The 22,500-nt window shown below is 46.4% G+C and overlaps 2 protein-coding genes across 2 annotated transcripts in view; one reads left to right on the top strand and one right to left on the bottom strand.

Moving 5' to 3' along the window:
* Nucleotides 1-184, top strand: part of dnah9l (dynein, axonemal, heavy polypeptide 9 like) — a 63,584-nt gene extending 63,400 nt beyond the window's left edge. Inside the window, exon 85 of the mRNA XM_031558394.2 lies at nucleotides 1-184. This exon is cut by the window's left edge and continues 69 nt beyond it. Within this exon, the coding sequence (XP_031414254.1) occupies nucleotides 1-179 (179 nt within the window). The 3' untranslated portion in view covers nucleotides 180-184.
* Nucleotides 185-7,564: 7,380 nt separating this feature from the next.
* The window catches only part of LOC105912889 (potassium voltage-gated channel subfamily H member 7-like), a 48,774-nt gene continuing 33,838 nt past the window's right edge, over nucleotides 7,565-22,500 (bottom strand). The window contains exons 9-12 of the mRNA XM_031558551.2: nucleotides 21,355-21,612; nucleotides 12,038-12,194; nucleotides 10,390-10,573; nucleotides 7,565-8,285 (exon numbers count right to left, since the gene is read on the bottom strand). Of these exons, the coding sequence (XP_031414411.1) occupies nucleotides 8,004-8,285; nucleotides 10,390-10,573; nucleotides 12,038-12,194; nucleotides 21,355-21,612 (881 nt within the window). The 3' untranslated portion in view covers nucleotides 7,565-8,003. The remainder of the gene's footprint in view (nucleotides 8,286-10,389; nucleotides 10,574-12,037; nucleotides 12,195-21,354; nucleotides 21,613-22,500) is intronic.

The raw sequence follows: 22,500 nt of genomic DNA, 5'->3' as shown, positions 1-22,500 counted from the left end.
CTGTGATCTTTGTGCGGGCGATGCCCAACGACCGCCAGGAGACGCGCAACACCTACGAGTGCCCCGTCTACAAGACCAAGCTCCGCGGCAACACCTACATCTGGACCTTCAGTCTCAAGACCAGGGAGAGGCCGGCCAAGTGGGTCCTGGCAGGAGTGGCCCTGCTGCTTAGTGTATGAGAGGTGGAGAGACGGAGAGACAGGGGGAGGGTGGGAGAGAGATGGAGAGATAGAGATGGAGAGACAGGGGGAGGGAGGGAGAGAGATGGAGAGATAGAGAGATGGAGAGACATGGGGAGGGAGGGAGAGGGATGGAGATAGAGAGATTGTGTTACCTCCGTATAAATAAAGTTTGATTTGAGAGAGGGGGAGGGATAGAGAGATGGAGAGAGGGGGAGGGAGGGAGATAGATGGAGAGATAGAGAGATAGAGAGATGGAGAGATAGAGAGATAGAGAGATGGAGAGACATGGATGGGGAGGGAGAGAGATGAAGAGACATGGGGAGGGAGGGAGAGAGATGGAGAGACAGGGGGAGGGAGGGAGAGGGATGGAGAGATAGAGAGGTGAAGAGAGGGAGGGAGAGAGATGTAGAGGTAGAGAGATGGAGAGAGGGGGAGGGAGGGAGAGAGATGGAGAGATAGAGAGATGGAGAGACATGGAAGGGAGGGAGAGAGATGGAGAGATAGAGAGATGAAGAGACATGGGGAGGGAGGGAGAGAGATGGAGAGACAGGGGGAGATAGGGAGAAAGAGTGAAAGGGAGGGAGAGAGATGGAGAGATGGGGAGGGAGGGAGAGCGAGTGAAAGGGAGGGAGGGAGGGACAGAGGGAGAGAGCGACCAGGGAGAGACCGGCCAAGTGGGTCCTAGCAGGAGTGGCTCTTCTGCTTAGTGTATGAGAGTTACAGAGATGGAGAGACAGAGGGAGGGAGGGAGAGAGATGGAGAGATAGAGAGATGGAGAGACAGGGGGAGGGAGGGAGAAAGAGAGAGAAAGGGAGGGAGGGACAGAGAGAGGGAGAGGGAGAGAGAGACCAGGGAGACATGCCAAGTGTGTGCTGACATGAGTGACCTTTCTGCTCAGAGAGAGAGAGAGAGAGAGAGAGAGATAGAGAAATAAAGAGAGAGACAATATATATAATATATAATATTAGAGGCAATAATATGTCTGTCCAAGCTTTGACAAAACAAGAACAAGCCTTTGGAAATTGAGAAGCAGAGAGACCAGACAGGAACTGACTTCAGTATGGCGTTCTTCTGAGTGTTGTCATGAAGGGGCCTATATAGGTGTTGTCATGAAGGAGCCTATAGGTGTTGAGTGTTGTCATGAAGGGGCCTATAGGTGTTGAGTGTTGTCATGAAGGGGCCTATAGGTGTTGAGTGTTGTCATGAATGGGCCTATATCGGCGTTGAGTACCTGTGTTGACAAAGCCCATAAGTAAAAGACTGTTTTCTGTCCATGGAGTCATATAGTTAGATTCCTCAGTATGTTACAGGTGTGTGGTACAGGTGTGTGTGTTACAGGGATTTCCTTTAGCAAACAGGAGTGTAGGGCTGAACGATTTGGGAAAATAATCTAATTGCGATTTTTTACCAAAATATTGCGATTGCGATTTAATATGCGATTTTTTTTTTATCCTCTTTTTTTCCCAACAAAACGTAATGAATGATTCAAATATGACCAACACAATATTAGATACATTTAGGCTGGGTTGCACCAACATGGATTAAATTAATCCTGGTTTAGAGTTAATCTAGGTTTAGTAAATCCAGGTTTAAACTGGTTTATAATTAATCAGAGTTGTGTTGCACATCTTAATTTTAACCCTGGATTAGTTAAACTAGTTTAAACCTGGGTTAAAACAGGATTAGTTTATGTTCATGTCCGCCATGATGGATTCCGATGATGTAAACAAATTCACAATGTATGTTTAACAAATACGGAACTAAATAGCCCTAAATAAATGCATCCGCTCTTTTTCCTAAACTAGCTGCTTGTTGAATAAATGCCGTTACTGATACCGTTAGTTACCGTTTAGCCTACAGCGGCTTTAGCTAATAAACACAGTTACTTTAGCCAGCTAGCTAGCTATTATGCCACGTCAAAAAGGGTCAAACTTTTCAACATTTGAAAAGATGTTGCTGACCGAGTTGATGGAGGAGTTTGGGGTTACAATTGAGGATATGAGGACTGACAGCAGTACACTAGAGAAGAAGGAGAGGAACTGGGTCCAGTTAGCTGAGCGCTTCAATGGCTCTATCCGTATCAAAGAGACGAGGGACAGGGCACAACTGAAAGCCTACTGGAAAAACCTCAAGGCTAAAGCCAAAAAAGATGCGGCGGTCAATTTCAAACTGGCGGAGGACCACCACCAATGACTACGGATCCTCTGTCAAAGAAGATAATAGATATGATCCTGCAGCAGATTTCCCCCTCGCCAACCCATACGACGATGACGGCGTATTAAATGACAGTACAGCCACAGAAGCTGCAAGTAAGTTACTACGAACTAGATGACGTCGCTAGCTTATAATCGTTGTGTTGATTATGTACTGCTGTGACTGTGAACAGGTAAATAGGGTGTAAATATTATGAATAGCAGGTTACAATAATTGCTGTCACCCCAAGTAAGTTACCACTCTGTCCAACGCCGTTAGTTGCAGCAATAACGTGACAAAAATGACGAAAGTAGGCTATAATTTGTTGTCAATAAAACAGATAAACCTCCTCCAGGGGTGGTTTAAAAATAAATGCTAATCCAGGTTTAGACTAGGTTTAAAATGACTGGTGCAACAGATTTGTAAACTAAGGTTAAACTAGGTTTAAAGTTTGGTGCAACTGGATTAAAAGACAAACCTGGTTTAAACCTAGTTTAAGAGTTAATCCATGTTGGTGCAACCCAGCCTTAGTGTAAAATATTCTTTCCCACATTTTACATTTTTATTTAACTGCTCATTACAGAAACAAGAACAACAAATCGGTGGCTTTGCCACTGTGCATTTTAGTAATTTAAAAAAGTAATTTTAAGTATAAACACCAGGCATGCACTTTTTAAACACTCTGTGCAAAATGTACCATCTTAAAAAAAAAAAAAAAAAAAATGATTTTTTTTTTTTAGACCACGTTTTTTAATCGCGAACGTTGCGGTTAGAAAATCGCGTTCTATCATATCGCGATTAAATCGCAAATGCAATTAATCGTTCAGCCCTACAGGAGTGTGTGTTAATGTTCGCCATCATGTTTTCTTTCATATGTGGAGCCATGTCAGAGGTATTCTTGTAATAAATTAATGTCAAAAGAGCGCCAGTGTTGCTTTGGTTACTTCACTAAGTATAGTTCAGTGTATGGTGTCTGTATTGACAGACTTGATCTTTACAAATTCCTCCGTCTATTTTCATTCAAAGCAAACCACTACACAACAAAATCACACCTGAGTTTCCTTCATTTAGGCATTCAGTTTATTCCTTTATACAATTACTCAAATGTGTTTCATCAAGTCTATTATATTCACAATATACACATTATATATAATTCATATCAATATATATTCAAGAAATTAAACATTCAAATCAGCAGTTATGTTTTGCATTGTATAAAATACAGTGGCAAACATTTTTCCTTTTTTATTATTTAAAAATGCATAAAAACAACTGGACAGCAGAAGATTTTAAAAAGTGACATATTTTCCTTTGATGTCCTCCAGTAAAACAATGTCAATGTTAGGTCTTTTTTTGTGCAAAACTTTGCAAATTTGTATAGTATAGTCTACTTCCCTTCAGCGATGATCATCAGGGTTCAGTGATCGGGTGGTGGGCAAGAAGGGGTTTGGGTGGGGGGTGTTGGAAGGGGGGGGCGCGGCACAGAAATGCCCCTTGCTACTAGCGTGGGTGTGTTTCCAACCCCCCCCCACCCACAATGGAAGCAATACGTTGCATGTTCATATCACACCTTTCAATGTCTCACCGCATGGTTAGCCTCACATAGCCAGACAATCATTACATTAACATGCACATCTGTAGGCAACTGTGCTGAAATGTGGCCTAAATGTGAACCATGGCAAAATACAGAATTAAAGGAACAGTCCTTGATTATAATCCATTACATTTTCGTTGAATTCAGCTAAATCCCCCTAGCTTTCTGTCCAGTGTGTGCGCCTAAAAGAACCCTTGTGCACAGCCCTGGCTTTATGCATGGGAAACAGACAAAGTAGCTCAGACTGAGCCATACACTATTCAAGCCAATCAACACATTGCTTCATGAGGACGCAAGGGAGTGGTGTAATTTGATTGGCCGTTGAGCTCAAGTCTCGACAACCTTTTGCCAGAATCGAGGACTGCGCTTTTAACGGAAAAACTAATTCCCATCCAATCCAAACACCTCCAGAAGGCTTGGAGGAAGACGCTAAAAACTACAGATGATGTCCATGCAGACGTTAGGTCTGTACTCCAGGACAAGCCTGTCGGTGTAACTAACCTACTGCTACTGGTGCTTCAGCAGAGCCTGCCTTGCGTTGGTTGGCGACATGCTTCTGGTGCACTATTTCAACGAGTTGTCTACAGATTGTGAATTCTCGTCACAAAGTGCCAGTCAGGTCTGGCTCTGCATGACAACCACAGGATACGGAGGCTAAAGCTACAGGCTCTGTATATGGCGGAGATGATAACCGCAGGATACGGAGGCTAAAGCTACAGGTTCTGTACATGGCGGAGGGCTGAAGGAGGCTTTGGAGGATGGGCCTGTGGGCAGAGCCTGGTTGGTGTTGGTTTTCAACATGCGTCTTGGCTACGGCTTCAACAAGAAGTCTACTTAAATGAAACAGCTGCCACCTAAATGACTAAAGCTAACTAATTGTGGCTGTATAATGGAGGCGCGTGTCACTCCTCTGGGGAGGTGCATTAAAGGTGTGGTCGCAATTCTAATCCAATACACGTATTGTCAAGTTCAATGATTTCCTCATTACGATCCTCCAGCTGTCCATTCTGTGTGTGTGCTCAAAAAACTCAGTACACGATACTGGCTCTGTGAATGGGTAACACACATAGTGGTTCGGATCGAGCCATACGCTATTACAGCCAATCGACAAGCTGCCTCAGGAGCACGGAAGGGAGGGGTGTACATTGACTGGGCGTTAAGCTCAAATATCAACAATCTTTTGCCAGACTGAACCTTTAAATGGTGTATGATTAATGGTAGGTGTGAGTATTAGCAAAGACTGTCTACCCTTGGAACAGGTGGGTCAGGTAGCATGAGAGCCTGTGGCCAGGCGCTCAGGTGCTGACGTTTATGAACCGCGTAGTAAAAATATAAGCTTTGCTCTTAGAAAAATCCCACCATACAGGAAATATGCCAAAGCAACAAAGTATCAGCTTTAGGTTCAGCCTAGATGCCCACCACGTAATACTGATCTTGTAGTCGTACCTTTCCAGCATGCCTGACAAACCGTCAAACACAAGCACCCGGCTGTTTGACCCTATACGCAATGTAGTTGAGATGAGTGAATATATATTTTTTATGTGCATTATACAGTATATGTTGTAAAACTAACATGACTAGACTTTGTTGAAACATGCGATTCAGCCATACGATCCTGACACATATATTGTTCCCGCTATCTAAGTTATAAATGAAGAGATGCATACATTTTCACTGAATAGGACAGTGGAATCCTTAAGGGCGAAAAAGCTACAGTGGCCTGTAATCACCAATGTTCAACTTATGCCTGTGAAGTCTAGGAGGCCTACTTCATAATAGTGCAAACCAGCTCAGTACCTTAACCTTGACTTTCTTTAATAATATTGATTGTTTACATACTGGAATAATCAGCTTCAATACAATTGGACTGTACCAACTCTGGGAACCGTGTGGGGGGGGGGGGGGGGGGTAGTTAGGGACTGGGGGGTTACTAGTCGGATGGGATCATCCAAAATAGTGTTGTAGGGATAGTTTTTTTTTGGGGGGGGGGGGGGGTATGTTTAATAGGGTGATTATTTTTTAAGTAAAGTGTGATGTTAAAGTACATACTTTTTGATGGACAGGATCAGCTGTAAAAAGACTTTAGTGAAATTGTCATTGATAGGATAAAATCATGTGATAAATGTTATTTAAAAAAATCCTCGTTGACATTTTGTCAGTAAGAGCCTTCCAATAATGTTCAATGTCATGCAGTGGTAATATATTAGCAGTTTTTATTGGAAATCTTCTAGGTGAAGGATCAGAGCTACATAAGACTTCCATGCTTATAACTCCTCTATAAGACTTCCATAAGGTGTTTATAAGTCCTCTATAAGCAGTGCTACAGCATAGGCTTGCTCAAGTCCAATAGGTCTGTGATTTTCATTTAAAAACATAAGTATAGTTTTGCGCCAACTGAATAGCGATAATGGTGTTTTTACGATGCTTATATTAGGCGTCTACATGCATGAAATGACTTCAGTTGCACAGACAGTCCAAAAGTAAGTGTTTCCAATGGGAAGTGAGGTCGCTCTAAAGGAGAGTCAAGATGACTGTTCAAATAAGGGTGTTTGTTAATTCTGGTGTGCTTGTTGATATGTGTTGTATTACGAGATGTTGTATTGTCTGTTATTTTCAATAATGGAGAGTCTTACTTTAGTAGAATGTTTGCACCTAGTGATCAGTAATAGAATGTTTGCACCTAGTGATCAGTGAGCTAGAAGTGGGTTGGGGAAGGTCTCTCTGGACACCTCATGGTTTGACCAGGGTATGGAAACTCTTTAATAAATATTATTGCTTTCATGACCGAACTGTGGCGATGATGAATTAACAACATTCACCTCTTTCAGTGCACACATTGGAAACAGTCCAGTTAGGTGTAAGTTAGGCAAATGTACCTTCGTTGCATAAAATACAAGTTTCTTGTTAAATTAGCGAAAGGTGGCTTTATAAAATGGGTACATTTTAAACAAGCAGTGACCACAGGGGTAGACCGGAAGTGTGTCGTAGTCGTGCTGGAGAGCTATTGCGCCTGACGAATTATTTTAGCTACAGGAGTGCTCAGAGGAGAGCCCACCTGAAATCGACCACCACAATGAGTAACACAATGCACTGCTTAATGCGCGTTACTGGGAATAATTTGGTCAGGAACTGAATTCCTTGTTTATAATAGGTCTTCTGATATGAGTTCTGATGAGTGAATAATATTGCAGAAATACTGGCTGTGAGTCATTCCTTATTTTCAATTATCCAGTCCTTATTTAGGTTTTCTATGGAAATGTCTGGTTATACGAGAACATTTTACAAAGGGAACTCTGATATATTGAGATGTTGCCTTGTAGAGTTTGTGTGTGTGTGTGAGTTTGTGTTTGTGTGTGTGTGTATGTGTGTGAGTTTGTGTTTGTCTCAGAGGACAAAATGTGCCTTTTGTAGACTTCAAGTTTAAGTAGCTTTGTCCTGCATAAGAGATGAGGAAATGAGAAACAATCACAAGTGCGATAGACATGCTCACAGCGCACGCACACACACACACACACACACACACACACCAGATGTGTGTGTTACTTGTGTGTGACAGTGTGTACAATGTGAGTTTTGCATGCTACAAAAAAAGGAAAAAAAACACTTTCCATACATGCATTTTCTCCAGTGGAACAAGCATGTCAGGTGGCCCTTGTTGCTGGCAGTGTCAAAATCCCGAAGATATGTACATAGTAACTGTTTTTATACATATTTAAAGCATATAAATACAGTACCTTTATATAGAGATATTTACTAATATTATGTATACTTTGTACAGCTAAACAGACAGGCCGTGGGTGTGGACTGTGATACTTCCCAAAACTCCTTGCATACGGCCAGCCCCGTCTCCTGCAGGACCCTGAGTCGAGGATGGTGGAAGGGGTGGGGGGTGTGGTGGTGGTGGTGGTGGTGGGGGGGCGGTTGGAAGTCTGAAGTGTGATTGAGAGTCTGGCTCTGCAGTGGGGAGCAGTTCAGACGTGTGTGTGTGTGTGTGTGTGTGTGTGTGGGGGAGGGGGGTGGGGGCATGGTGGGCGTTACTTCCCTGGAAGACCCGGATCTGAAGAGGGGCGCTGGAGGCCCAGTGGGGTGGGACCACAGACAGCTGTTGACGAATCAGGCAACGAGGCCTGCCTGATTGACAGCTGGGCTCTGGGCAGTGGCGAATGGGGGAGCTCGGTCTCCTTCTCCCCCTGAGTGAGACCCGTGGGCTCTTCCCCCCCCCCGGCCAGGACTGCCACGTCCGGGAGCATCTCCGTGGAAACAGGGCTGAGCAGGGGTTCCTTGGATACGTGGCTGCAGTTCTCCGCATCCGGACTCTGCCAACACAAGACACACTGCGTCACTCACTGTCTCCCCCTAGTGGTGGATGTCACCCTCGCAGTACCAGGTTTACCCATCACTAGTCATGGAGTCAACCGTGGTCAAATGTGGACCAGATGTGGCTGGGAACCATAGCGAGTCACATGGGATCTAACAGTGGATCATACCCTTCCAAGCATTCATTTTTGACTTGGTCTTAAAGCCTGGCGTTTGTCCTCAACAGTCCTCTAGTCCAAAGTGTCAATAACGCACGCACAATGTCAATGAGTTGTCAACAAACAGTGAACTCTTGTCATGTCTGTGATGTGCTGCAGTCACATCTGGTTCTGTGAGAGTAGGCCATCTCTGTGCAGAGGGCTGTCAGTGGCCTGTCAATCACAGCCCGACCTGGTTGCCATGTCAACCAGCAGGTGTTTGTTTCAACTGAAGCATTACATCACCTGATGGTCTTGATTAAATTATGTCAGAGCCTGAGCTAGAGATGAACTCATCGGGATCTCTCTCTCTCTCTCTCTCTCTCTCTCAGCACACACACATAGGCCAAGGACACAACCACACACACACACACATAGGTGCCTACATAAACACCATATACTCACACACACACAGGTTCACACACACACACACAGGTTCACACACTCACACACACACACCTGCCAGAAACCCACACTTACTCAGGGGACTGGCAGGAAGAACCTGGCCTGAGAATGATCCTTCCCTCTTCCTCATCCTCCTCCTCCTCATCACATTTCTAATTAATCAAATGTCAGCAGAAGCTGTCCCCGGCTGAACCCAGCACACACACACACACACACACACACACACACACACACACACACACACACACACACACACACACACACACACACACACACACACACACACACACACACACACACACACACACAATCAGTCCTATGGCAGCTCTGTCCAAAATGAAACTTTACACACGGTGGTGAGCCAAGCTTTTGCTTGGGGAAACTAGTAAGCTGGTAGCTGCAGGCAGAATGTAGAAATGCATTTAAGAAAGGTGTCATAAGGTAAGGCATTTAAGAAAGGTGTCACACACACACACACACACACACAGATGTCATCACGTAAGGGATTTTCTCAGATGCTAAAACTGATGCTAAACTGTAAACAACACACACACAAATGATATACTTCTAAACAGAGTTGCTATGAAAACTGAAACAGCAAAGTGATGAAGCAGTCAATGGTGCTATGTTGTCTCACGCACGGCGTAAAAAAAATTCCCCAAGGTAGGAGTCTGTGTGTGTGTGTGTGTGTGTGTGTGTGTGTGTGTGTGTGTGCCCTGACACACACAGAGTCCAGTCGGAGCCAGGGTCACCTCTTGGGTTTAGCCAGCACACACGCATACACGCACACTCTCTCACACACACACACACACACACACACACACACACACACACACACACACACACACACACACACACACACACACACACACACACACACACACACAGAAATCCCTGTCTCAATTTCTCTTAATCCTGTCTCATTATGAAGCCTCTCAAAGCACAGACTGAAGGTTAGAGGTCACTCTGTCTCACTGGAAGGCCAGGTTGAGCAGAGGGCCTGTGTGTGTGTGTGTGTGTGTGTGTGTCTGTGTGTGTGTGTGTGTGTGTGTGTGTGTGTGAGGGCCTGGTATGTTCTCATGTAATCTGGCTACTGTTCTCTGGCAGAGCCTCTTATAAGGTTAGGCTACAATTGGTGTGTTTGCTTTCACTTTGCAATCTGCTGTGATGATGATGTGATTGAGTTAGGTGTGTTATAATTTGACTGTACTGATAGATTGACTCAGCCTGTTTTATTTTTTTGTGAATGTATGTGTGTGTGCCTGTCTGTCTACATGTGTATATGTGTGTGCCTCTGTGTGTGTGGGATTCAGGGCTGGAAGTGACGGTGCTGTGTGTGTGTGTATGTATGTGTATCTGTGTGTGTATCTGTGTGTGTGTGTGTGTGTGTGTTTGTGCGTGCGTCTATATATCTGTGTATGTGTACATGTATGTATCTGTGTGTCTGTCTGTCTGTGTGTGTGTGTCTCTCTGTGTGTGTGTGTGTGTGTGTGTGTATTACCTGTGCAGTGTCAGTGCTCGTGCTGTGTTCTGGCTGCAGGGCTGTGAGGGGCTGGACTCTGATGGCGGGCCTCTGGTACTCCGGGCTGGAGGTGACGGTGCTGTAGGCCGGCGGGCCCAGGGCAGACTGCCTCTGGAGCAGCTGCAGGATGGCCTGGATGTCTGCAGTCATCTGGGCCTCCAACCTAGAAATATACCAGCAAACACACACATGCACGCACGCGCGCGCACACACACACACACATACACACACACACACACACACACACACACACACACATGCGCGCGCACACACACACACACACATGGGCGTGCACACACATGCATGTGCACACACACACACAAACAAACACACACACACACACACACACACACGCACACATGCGCGTGCACACACACACATACACACACACACACACACACATACACACACACATACGTACACATACAAAAACATAATTTTAGACAAACAACCCAGACACCAATATCCAATACCTGTCCACTAGTCATCTACTCACATGGAGTGTAAATCTGGGATATCATTCCCTCATACTGGACCTGGACATGTTCTCTATGCTATGGCTGAGATACCAGAGCAGAGATCTACCAGTGGGTAATAATAGAGTGATACCATTTCCAACCAGCAGAGGGCAACTGTGCTCTATTCCATACATATGTTGCTTCCTCCATGCATAAGTATAAATAAATAAATAAATACATACATACATACATACATACATATACATACATACATACATACATACATATGGCTATTTCATTTAAATGAAGCAATATAAGGATGGATCCATGTTTACACTCTGATGCTAGATCTCTGCTATGTATATTCCTGTCACTCATTATATTTTCATCCCGATAAAACAGCAATGGAGACTTGCAGCAGTATTCCTGCCTATTAGAGTCACAGTGCCAGTACAAAGAGCTTCAGATCACAGACGCCGCAAGACTGACAATCTGCAAAGACACTGCATTATCACTGCAGTATCAGATGGGAAATGTGTGTGTGTGTGTGTGTGTGAGAGAGAGAGTGAAGGTGTGAGTGAGAGGAGAGACAGAAGATGACTAAGAGAGATCTCAGGCTATCTGACTAGTCTATGAGAGGACAGATGAAAGAGAAACAATGGCAGGCACACAAACACACACTCTCTCTCACACACTCCCCCCCACACACACACATGGCATGTTTAAGGTGCCAACATGTGATCACATCAGCGACTGTGTCTAAAATGCCCCCCCCCCCAATGTATCTATCTTTCACCCGCCCTCCATTTCTCTCTCTCTCCCTCCCTCTCTCCCTATCTCTCTATCTATCCATCCTCCACCCTCCCTCTCCCTCTGTCATCTTCTCTCTTTCCACTCAATATTGAATTGAATATTTTATTCACACGTGTCATGAAACAGAATGAATCAAGTAGATTTCCACTCTTTCTCTCAACGCAGAACTATAAAACAAGGCAGCTCTAACCAGCACTAATTACTTTTATTTTTTTTTCCTAATTAAGATGCATTTTTTTCAAACCATATTCTCCCTCATTCTATTCCTCGCTCACCCAGCATGTTCTCTCTCTCACACACACACACACACACACACACACACACACACACACACACACACACACACACACACACACCTGTTCAGATGCTCCTGCAGCAGGTCCAGGCGGTGCTCCACTTCGCCGTAGGTGATGTCACTCTCGGCGTCCTCCCCTGGCCTGGAGTCATGGGCTTGTGCGGAGTCCTCCAGGAACTCCTGGCCCTTCCCAGAAGGCCATTCTTCAGGGCACACATCTGCCCAGAAAGAAACAGGCCAGGCACTCTATTAATGTCACACTCGTATAGTACACACACACACACACACACACACACACACACACACACACACACACACACACACACACACATGCACTATGCATCCACCAGTGCACACTCACACACATACATACAGACGCAGCACACACACATAGACACTACGCACAAACACAAACACAGACGCACACACACACACTCAAAAATAGAGCTCTATTAATCTTCCCCAGACAGCTGCAGTGTCTCTTAGTTAGCAGAGGTTCTTCATTGGCCAGGTGCTACAGAGGTGCAGGGGCAGGTGTGTATGTGTGTGTGTGTGTGTGTGAGCATGTTTGTGTGTGTAAGCGTGCGTGTGTGTGTGTGTGTGTGTGTGTGTGTGTGAGTGTGTGTGTGTGTTAGCGTGCGTGTGTATGAGTGTGAGCGTGAGAGTGAGTGTGAGTGTGTGAGTGCAAGTGTGAGTGTGAGTGGAGTGTGTAAGTGTGAACGTGTGTGTGAGCGTGTGTGTGTGTGTGTGTGTGTGTGTGTGTGTGTGTGTGTGTGTGTGTGTGTGTGTGTGTGTGTGTGTGTGTGTGTGAGCAGGAGGCCAGGGGTTCTCATCACATTATGGTCTCAGCCAGCACTGATCAAACAGAGAGCTTGATTTACCCCTCAGCAGGGGGGAGAGAACATTTGGATAAAAGAATGTGTTCATCAATAATGTAAGATTAAAAAATTCCACATTATATCCGTTGGACCCAGATATTCATTAGACATTCACGTGTGTGTGTGTGTGTGTGTGTGTGTGTGTGTGTGTGTGTTCATTAGACATTCACATTCCTTTTATACGCTCTAAAGACACCGGTGTGATGGTACCAGCTGATGCATACATCATTATGAGAGAGCACTGCTTCTAGACAGCATGCCTCCATCACATATGTGTGTGTGTGTGTGTGTGATGAGGCAGAATGAGTGTGTTTTCTGTACCTGTATTAGGACAACCTGAAATAGTGCACATGCATGTGAATGTGTGTGTGTGTGTGTGTGTGTGTGTGTGTGTGTGTGTGTGTGTATGTGTGATAGAGAGAGAGAGAGGACAAAAGAAACAGTGAGTGACAGCGTGTGAACAAATGCGTGTTAAATCTTTCCCTGAGCTCGGCCTCCAACAGAGTTTAACACAGCAATCAATAACACACACACACACACACACACACACACACACACACACACACACACACACACACACACACACACACACTGTTTTGTTACGATGTGTCTGGTTGGGAGGTGAGAGAATAGATGTTTTGTCACAATGTTTAACATTCTATTGTGTTTCCGTTATGGTTCGTGCATTTCAATAAGTGTTTTTATTTCAAGTTGTCATTTTACAAATCAAGCCTTAACTGTCAATTCGCGTGACCCGTTTATAACTATAAATAAGACAAACGAACTAATCAGTTCAGCCAATTCAAGCGTATTATTTAATGTTCGTGTTATCTACAGCTAACCTGCATACATCTGGACCTTAACAAGGCATCGTTGGTATGTTTTATCCTTTGTTGTGAATTTTGTGAGATACAATATATGTTTATTTAACCTATCGTAACTGTATGCAATGACTATATGTTTATGCTCGAATTTATTTGTCTATGTCTTTTGTAAATTTCAGTTTACACTTCCTATCTATTATCATTAAACCTGTGGACTACGTACATCTTCAGAGTCGTGATTTGTAGGAAGAGTTTAGCTGGCTGTCAGCGTAGAGCTTACCGAAGACGGCACAGTAAACAACGTGGCTTTCAACAGGCAAGATAACGCAAGCTAACAGCTAACCGCCATGTCGTTGCCAAGGGCAACCACATCTTTAAATACACGCTCGGAAGCTCAGTGCTCAGTGAGATCCAGCGCATCATCCATAAGGTCTGCGGCAGTCCAAGCTAGAGCAAGAGCCGAAGCAGCAAAGGCACGTCTGCTCTACTTTGAAGAAGAGGCTAAATTGAAATTGAAGTTGGAATTGCTTAGGCATAAAAGAGAGGCAGCTGCAGCCATTGCTGAAGCGGATGCACTTGAGGCTGCTACTGATGAGAATAGTGAGGGAGACAGGTGTGGGCTAAACATGGACTCTGTCCCATTGGTGGCTTCAGAACGCACAAAGCGATATGTGGCTGAACACATCAAAGCTGAGTCGTATCTGCATCAGAACAACACTACTCCACATCCTCTCCCCTCACAGCAGCCTCTCATCCACACAGAAGAGTATATCCATGGGCCACTAGCCAGGATGTGTGAAGATGCTGAATCCGCCTCAGCGTCGGGTTCAGCGGTGAGCATGTTGATCCTGCACGCCATTCCAGGCCACATAGTTGCAACAGTCCTTCTCATGCATGTTATGCCATACCACCGAGCTCTGATAATGGCTATTCACATGTAAATGACTTTGTAAGATATTTAGCCCGCCGTGAACTTGTGGCTACAGGCTTACTTCATTTTAACGACAAGCCACAAAACTACAGAGCATGGAAACGCTCCTTTCTGAATGCCATCAGTGGCCTTAATCTGACACCGAGTGAGGAGATGGATCTTCTGTTTAAGTGGCTGGGCAAGGAGTCAGCAGAACACATTGAACAGATAAGAGCAATCCACATACACCACCCAGAAGCAGGACTGGCCATGACATGGAACAGGCTCGAGCAAAACGTACGGCTCAGCAGAGGTAATAGAAAATGCTCTGTTCAAACGGCATTGACAGCTTCCCAAAAGTAACAAGCCGAGATGGATCTATGCTGACGAAGCTGGGCGATCTATTAATGGAACTGCAGGCAGCTAAGGGTGAAGGAGACCTGCCCGGCCTCGCTTTCCTTGACACGGCGAGGGGCGTCAACCCAATCGTACAGAAACTCCCATCTCGCCTTCAGGAGAGGTGGGCGACAGCAGGCGCAGCCTACAAGCGTCAGCACAGGTGAATTATCCTCCCTTTGCCTTCTTTGTGGATTTTGTCTGCCAGCAGGCATGCATTATGAACGATCCCAGCTTCAACTTCATCGCCAGCACAGACACGGCTCCCTGGACAGAGAAAACAGCATGGAAGCCAAACAGACAGCGAGAGAGTCTCCGTTCACAAGACAGAGGTATCCCCCAGAGCCACATCTGACATGGGTGAGCCACCTACAAACAACGGTGAATAAACTGTGTCTACTGCACAACCTGCCACACCCTCTGCGTAAGTGTCGGGCATTTAGAGAGAAGCCCATTGAAGAGCGCAAAACACTGCTCAAAGATAACAATGTGTGCTTTAAATGCTGCTCTTCATCGTCCCACATAGCAAAGTACTGCAAGATCAACGTACAGTGTTCTGAATGTAAGAGCGACAGACACAACACAGCACTTCACCCTGGACCTGCACCCTGGAAACAAGAGGTCGGCCATGCTTCTGAGCACGGCGGGGAGCAGGAGGGAGCTTCACCACAGTCTCATGTCAACAACAAATGCACTAAAGTCTGCGGGTGGCGAGCTCACAGACCGCTCGTGCTCGAAGATATGCCTCGTCAAGTGTATCCGACTGGCCATAGAGAAAAAGCAGTGAAATTGTATGTGATCCTGGACGAACAGAGCAACAGGTCACTGGCTTCGTTCACAGTTCTTCGACGTGTTCAACGACCAAAGTCCAAGCGCTCCATACACACTGAGAACATGTGCTGGAGTGAAGCAATCAGCAGGCAGAAGAGCCAATGCTTATGAAGTAGAATCCTTTGATGGAACTGTTCGCATACCATTACCAAGTCTCATAGAATGTAATGACATCCCGAACAACAGAGAGGAAATTCCAACCCCGAAGTGGCTCTCCATCATGCTCATCTAAGGTCATTGGCACACCGCATCCCAGACATCGACCCCCAAGCCCCAATCATGCTTCTCTTAGGACGGGACATTATCAGAGTGCATAAAGTCCGCAAACAGGTGAATGGCTCTCACAACCTGCCCTTTGCACAGAAGTTGGACTTGGGGTGGGTCATTGTTGGAAATGTGTGCCTAGGCAATGTCCACAAACCACTGACAATCAGCACGTTCCACACGAACACCACAGAGCTGAAACGCCCCACTCTCTTTGCTCCATGCCCCAACGTGTTCCATGTGAAAGAGAACTTCAGCAGCGTCAACATCACTGGTCAGCCCCCAGCGTATCCTGCTGACCACCTCACCTGTGAAGCCGATCACCTTGGATGCACGGTGTTCAAGCGGACCAAGGATGACGATCAGGTGGCTCCCTCCATTCAGGATGCCACTTTCATGAAGATAATGGATGAAGGCCTATGGAAAGACTCAAACAACAGTTGGGTGGCACCATTACCTTTCAAGAGTCCACGCCCACGGCTCCCAGACAACAAGCCACAAGCGCTGAGGCGCCTAATGTCTCTCAAGCGGAACTTTGACAAAAAGCCTGAGATGAGAGAACACTTTCTCAGTTTCATGGACAAGATGTTACAGAACAGCCATGCTGAGTTAGCTCCTCCTCTCAGTGAAGATGAAGAACGGTGGTATTTACCAACGTTTGGGGTGTATCATCCGAAGAAACCAAAGAAAATTCGTGTGGTGTTCGATTCCAGTGCCCAGTACAACGGCGTGTCACTCAATGATGTGCTGTTAACGGGACCTGACCTAAACAACACGCTGCTCGGAGTGCTGATCCGGTTCAGAAGAGAGGCTATCGCCTTCACAGCCGACATAGAACAGATGTTCTATTGTTTCGGGGTAAGAGAAGAAGACCGGAACTTCTTACGTTTTCTTTGGTTCCAAGACAATGACCTCTCCAAAGCCATCGTGGATTACCGCATGAGGGTCCACGTCTTCGGAAACAGCCCTTCACCTGCAGTAGCTATTCACGGCCTACACAAGTCTGTTCAAGTCAACGAGTTCCACATCGACCCAGATGTGAAACACTGAAACACGGGACTTCTACGTCGACGATGGGCTGAAGTCCCTGCCCACAGTTGAGGCGGCTGTCGACCTGCTAAAAAAGACACAGGAAGTTCTCTCCAAGTCAAACCTGAGACTGCACAAGATCGCAGCGAACAGCAAAGAGGTCATGGAGGCCTTTCCATCCAGTGACCACGCAAGTGACCTCAAAGACCTTGACCTCGATGCAGACATGCTTCCGCTCCAACGCAGTCTTGGACTCGACTGGAACCTCCAAACAGACAGTTTCCTGTTCAACGTCTCCTGCGAGACAAAGCCTTACACCCGCCGCGGTGTCCTGTCAACCATCAATAGCCTCTACGACCCGCTTGGATTCGTCGCACCTGTCACAATCCAAGGCAAGGCTATCCTGCGAGAGCTCACCGCTGAGAACGGCGACTGGGATGCACCCTTGCCTCAAGCCATGGAGGATGCCTGGACATCATGGAGAGCCTCTCTGTCCGAGCTCTCTAAGCTTTCCATTCCCAGATGCTACACACAGGCTTCACCGTCAGCAGCAGTAAGAAGAGAACTGTGCATCTTCTGTGACGCGTCAGTCAAAGCCATCGGTGCTGTGAGCTACCTCAAAGTCACAAACGCTGATGGGAACCACCAGATCGGATTTGTCATGGGAAAAGCTAAGCTGGCCCCCCGCCCTGAACACACAGTGCCAAGACTTGAACTTTGTGCGGCGGTGCTTGCTGTTGAGTTAGCAGACTTGATTTCAGCAGAACTAGACCTGCAGCTTGACACCATAACCTACTTCTCAGACAGCAAAGTGGTCCTGGGCTATATCTGCAATGAGACCAGGCGCTTTTATGTCTACGTCAGCAACCGGGTGCTACGCATCCGAAGATCCTCCCGCCCAGACCAGTGGTGCTACGTGCCAACAGACCAGAACCCGGCAGATCACGCAACACGTTCTGTTCCTGCTGGCCACCTGAACGACACCAACTGGCTGAGTGGACCCAAATTCCTGTATAAGCCAGAGCCCAGCCTCTCTGAGAGTGCCTTTAACCTTGTTGACCCAAGCTCAGACCCAGACATCCGCCCTCTGGTGTCTACTTTAAGCACCATAGCCTCGTCCAAGCAGCTTGATTCTCAACGCTTCGCCAAGTTCTCCACCTGGAAGTCACTGTCTCGTGCAGTCACTCGCCTCATCCACATAGCTCGTCACTTCAAGACGACTCAGAGAGAAAACAGTACATGCAAGGGCTGGCATTACTGCAAAGCAGAACTCACAGTTGAAGAATCAGAGAAAGCTTCAGTCATAATCATCCAAGCAGTTCAACAGGAAATATACAGTCAAGAGATAAAGTGCATTCAAAAGCAAGAAAAGATGCCAAAAACAAGCCCTCTCAGAAATCTGGATCCGTTCATTGACACACATGGCCTTCTCAGAGTCGGAGGTCGCCTTCACCTTTCAAACCTTGAACAGAGTGAAAAGACTCCTCTGATTATTCCCGGTCAGCATTGCATCGGCACTTTGCTCATCAGACACCACCACGAACAAATCCATCATCAAGGCCGTCACTTTACAGAAGGGGCGGTCCGCTCAGCTGGCCTTTGGATAGTTGGTGGGAAGAAAAGAGTGAGCAGCATCATCCACCAGTGCATAACCTGCAGAAAACTCAGAGCTCCACTCAGCATCCAAAAAATGGCTGATCTGCCAGCTGATCGTCTGTCAACAGACCCTCCATTCACAAACGTGGGTCTGGATGTCTTCGGCCCTTGGAACGTTTCATCACGCAAGACCAGAGGTGGCTTCGCACACAGTAAGAGGTGGGCGGTGATCTTTACGTGCATGAGCATAAGAGCTGTGCACATTGAAGTCATAGAATCCCTCGACACGTCTAGCTTCATCAACGCGCTACGGCGCTTCCTTTCGGTACGCGGGCCAGTCAAACACATTCGTTCAGACCGCGGCACGAACTTCATCGGTGCCTGCAAAGAGTTGAAGATACCATCCAACATTGACAGCTCTGCGGTAAAGACTTACCTGTCAGACAAGGGCTGCACTTGGACCTTTAATCCTCCGCATGCATCCCATTACGGCGGAACATGGGAAAGAATGATAGGACTGACAAGGAGAATTCTGGACTCAATGTTCCTCCAGCTGAAAGACAAGCTCAGCCACGAAGTGCTGGTGACTTTCATGGCAGAAGCAGCGGCGATCATCAATGCCAGGCCACTTGTTCCAGTGACAACGGACCCTGATGACCCACTCATACTCACGCCAGCAGCTCTTCTCACGCAAAAGATGAACATTCTTCCTGCTCCTGCCGGTGAGTTCGGAGTTGCTGACCTCTACAAGTCCCAGTGGCGACAGGTTCAGCACCTGTCAAACACCTTCTGGGACCGCTGGAAGAAGCAATTCCTCCCAACACTACAGGCGCGCAAGAAGTGGCAGTCCACCCAGCCAAACATTCAGCCAGGAAGTGTTGTTCTCCTTAAGAACAGACAAGCACCCAGGAATGAATGGCCTCTTGGACTGATAACACAGGCCTTCCCTGGCAAGGACAGTAAAGTGCGCCAGGTCGAGGTGAAGACCATCAAACCAGGAGGGACTAGTCTCTTTCTTAGGCCAGTCACTGAAATAGTGCTCCTTCTACCTCCAGAGGCCCAGTAAATGAATTGTGTATGGACTTTTGTTGTGACGTGTATCCACGTCAGGTGGGGAGTGTTTTGTTACGATGTGTCTGGTTGGGAGGTGAGAGAATAGATGTTTTGTCACAATGTTTAACATTCTATTGTGTTTCCGTTATGGTTCGTGCATTTCAATAAGTGTTTTTATTTCAAGTTGTCATTTTACAAATCAAGCCTTAACTGTCAATTCGCGTGACCCGTTTATAACTATAAATAAGACAAACGAACTAATCAGTTCAGCCAATTCAAGCGTATTATTTAATGTTCGTGTTATCTACAGCTAACCTGCATACATCTGGACCTTAACAAGGCATCGTTGGTATGTTTTATCCTTTGTTGTGAATTTTGTGAGATACAATATATGTTTATTTAACCTATCGTAACTGTATGCAATGACTATATGTTTATGCTCGAATTTATTTGTCTATGTCTTTTGTAAATTTCAGTTTACACTTCCTATCTATTATCATTAAACCTGTGGACTACGTACATCTTCAGAGTCGTGATTTGTAGGAAGAGTTTAGCTGGCTGTCAGCGTAGAGCTTACCGAAGACGGCACACACACACACACACACACACACACACACACACACACACACACACACACACACACACAGAGCCTGTGGGCAGTTTTTTGAAAGAGCCAGGAATCATTTAGTGTCATAATTATGGTGAGGTGAACAGTAACGTATAATATGCAATTCCCTCCATGCTGGGCTGTGTAGGAGTGGGGTGGGCCAGAAGGGAAGAGAGCGGAGAGCTGGAGGATATTCAACTCCACAGAGGCCACACTGCCTCAGTCATAAATACACACACTGAGATAGATACACAGACACAGACACAGACACAGACACACACACACACACACACACACACACAGATAAAGACAGAAACACACAAACACACACACATACATACACACACACACACAGATAAAGACAGAAACACACACACACACACACACACACACACACACACACACACACACACACACACACACACACACAGATAAAGACAGAAACACACACACACATAGATAAATACAGAAACACACAAACAAACACACACATCAAGTGTCTACACCAGCATTCATTCACGGTGTAAATGCTATTATGAGACAGTGGCAGAGATAGGAGGTTTGGTGTGTGTATTGGTGTGTCTCTGTGTGTGTGTGTGTGTGTGTGTGTGTGTGTGGGTGGGAGGAAGAAGGTGTTGAGAATATAGGGGGATAATTAGAGATTTGTGTATTTCCTGCAGTCTAAGCTGGGATTGGAGATAAAACCGATGTTATTGTTGTACGACGTTTCACTACTCCCAAATCCGCTAAGGTAGACACCACCAAAAAAGGAAATGCTGTTCATTACAATCAATCCCAAACAGTGTGTGTGTGTGTGTGTGTGCTTGTGTGTCTGTGTGTGTGTGTTATATGCATGCAAATATGCATAGGATAGGTATGGATGTGTAGTGCAGAATTAGTGAAGCTTCATGTGTGTGTGTGTGTGTGTGTGTGTGTGTGTGTGTGTGTGTGTGTGTGTGTGTGTGTGTGTGTGTGTGTGTGTTCCCTCACCTCTGTAAGACTGGGTCCTGTCCAGCCCCTCAGTGGCTAGTGGTTCAGGGGGGGAGTGCTCCAGGCCGAGGGGTAGAACTCGCTCCTGCCCTCCCGAACACAGCGGCCTCTGCTCCTCTTCCCCCTCCTCCTCTTCCTCCTCTTCATCTTCTTTCCCTTCGCTCTCAGGCACTGAGTCTCTCCTGTCTTTTCTCTCCTCCTCTCGTCGCTTCTCTGTCTCGCGCTCCGGATCGCTCCCTGTTCCTCGACTCTGTGTACCTGCGGAGAGGGTGCACTTCTGTCAGTTTGACGCACATCTGAACACACACACACACACACACACACACACACCACACACACACACGCACACACACACATGAATACACAGGACACAGACATACTTTACATGGAAACAAAAGCTGTCAAACTCTCCCAGCGAAGCTTGGAAAAGCTCATAAATTCTCACTGTTTAAGTACAGTCAGCACGGGTGTCTGTCACATCTGAACACACACACACACACACACACACACACACACACACACACACACACACACACACACACACACACACACACACACACACACACACACACACACACACACACAGTAGCTCATAGATCCTCACTGTTTAAGTGCAGTCAACATGGCTGTCTGTGCACACTGAACACCTGTGGAGGTCTTCCCCCTGTAAGAGAGAACCCTACACACCTGTGGAGGTCTTCCTCCTGTAAGAGAGAACCCTACACACCTGTGGAGGTCTTCCTCCTGTAAGAGAGAACCCTACACACCTGTGGAGGTCTTCCCCCTGTAAGAGAGAACCCTACACACCTGTGGAGGTCCTCCTCCTGAAAGAGAGCTAAAGAACCCTACACACCTGCGGAGGTCTTCCTCCTGTAAGAGAGAACCCTACACACCTGCGGAGGTCTTCCTCCTGTAAGAGAGAACCCTACACACCTGTGGAGGTCCTCCTCCTGTAAGAGAGAACCCTACACACCTGCGGAGGTCTTCCTCCTGTAAGAGAGAACCCTACACACCTGTGGAGGTCTTCCCCCTGTAAGAGAGAACCCTACACACCTGTGGAGGTCTTCCTCCTGTAAGAGAGAACCCTACACACCTGTGGAGGTCTTCCCCCTGTAAGAGAGAACCCTACACACCTGCGGAGGTCTT

This window comes from Clupea harengus, chromosome 21, assembly GCF_900700415.2.
Source record: "Clupea harengus chromosome 21, Ch_v2.0.2, whole genome shotgun sequence".
Taxonomy (NCBI): Eukaryota; Metazoa; Chordata; class Actinopteri; order Clupeiformes; family Clupeidae; genus Clupea; species Clupea harengus.
Note: the sequence above shows the minus strand (reverse complement) of the source record. Positions and strands in the feature narration are given on the sequence as shown.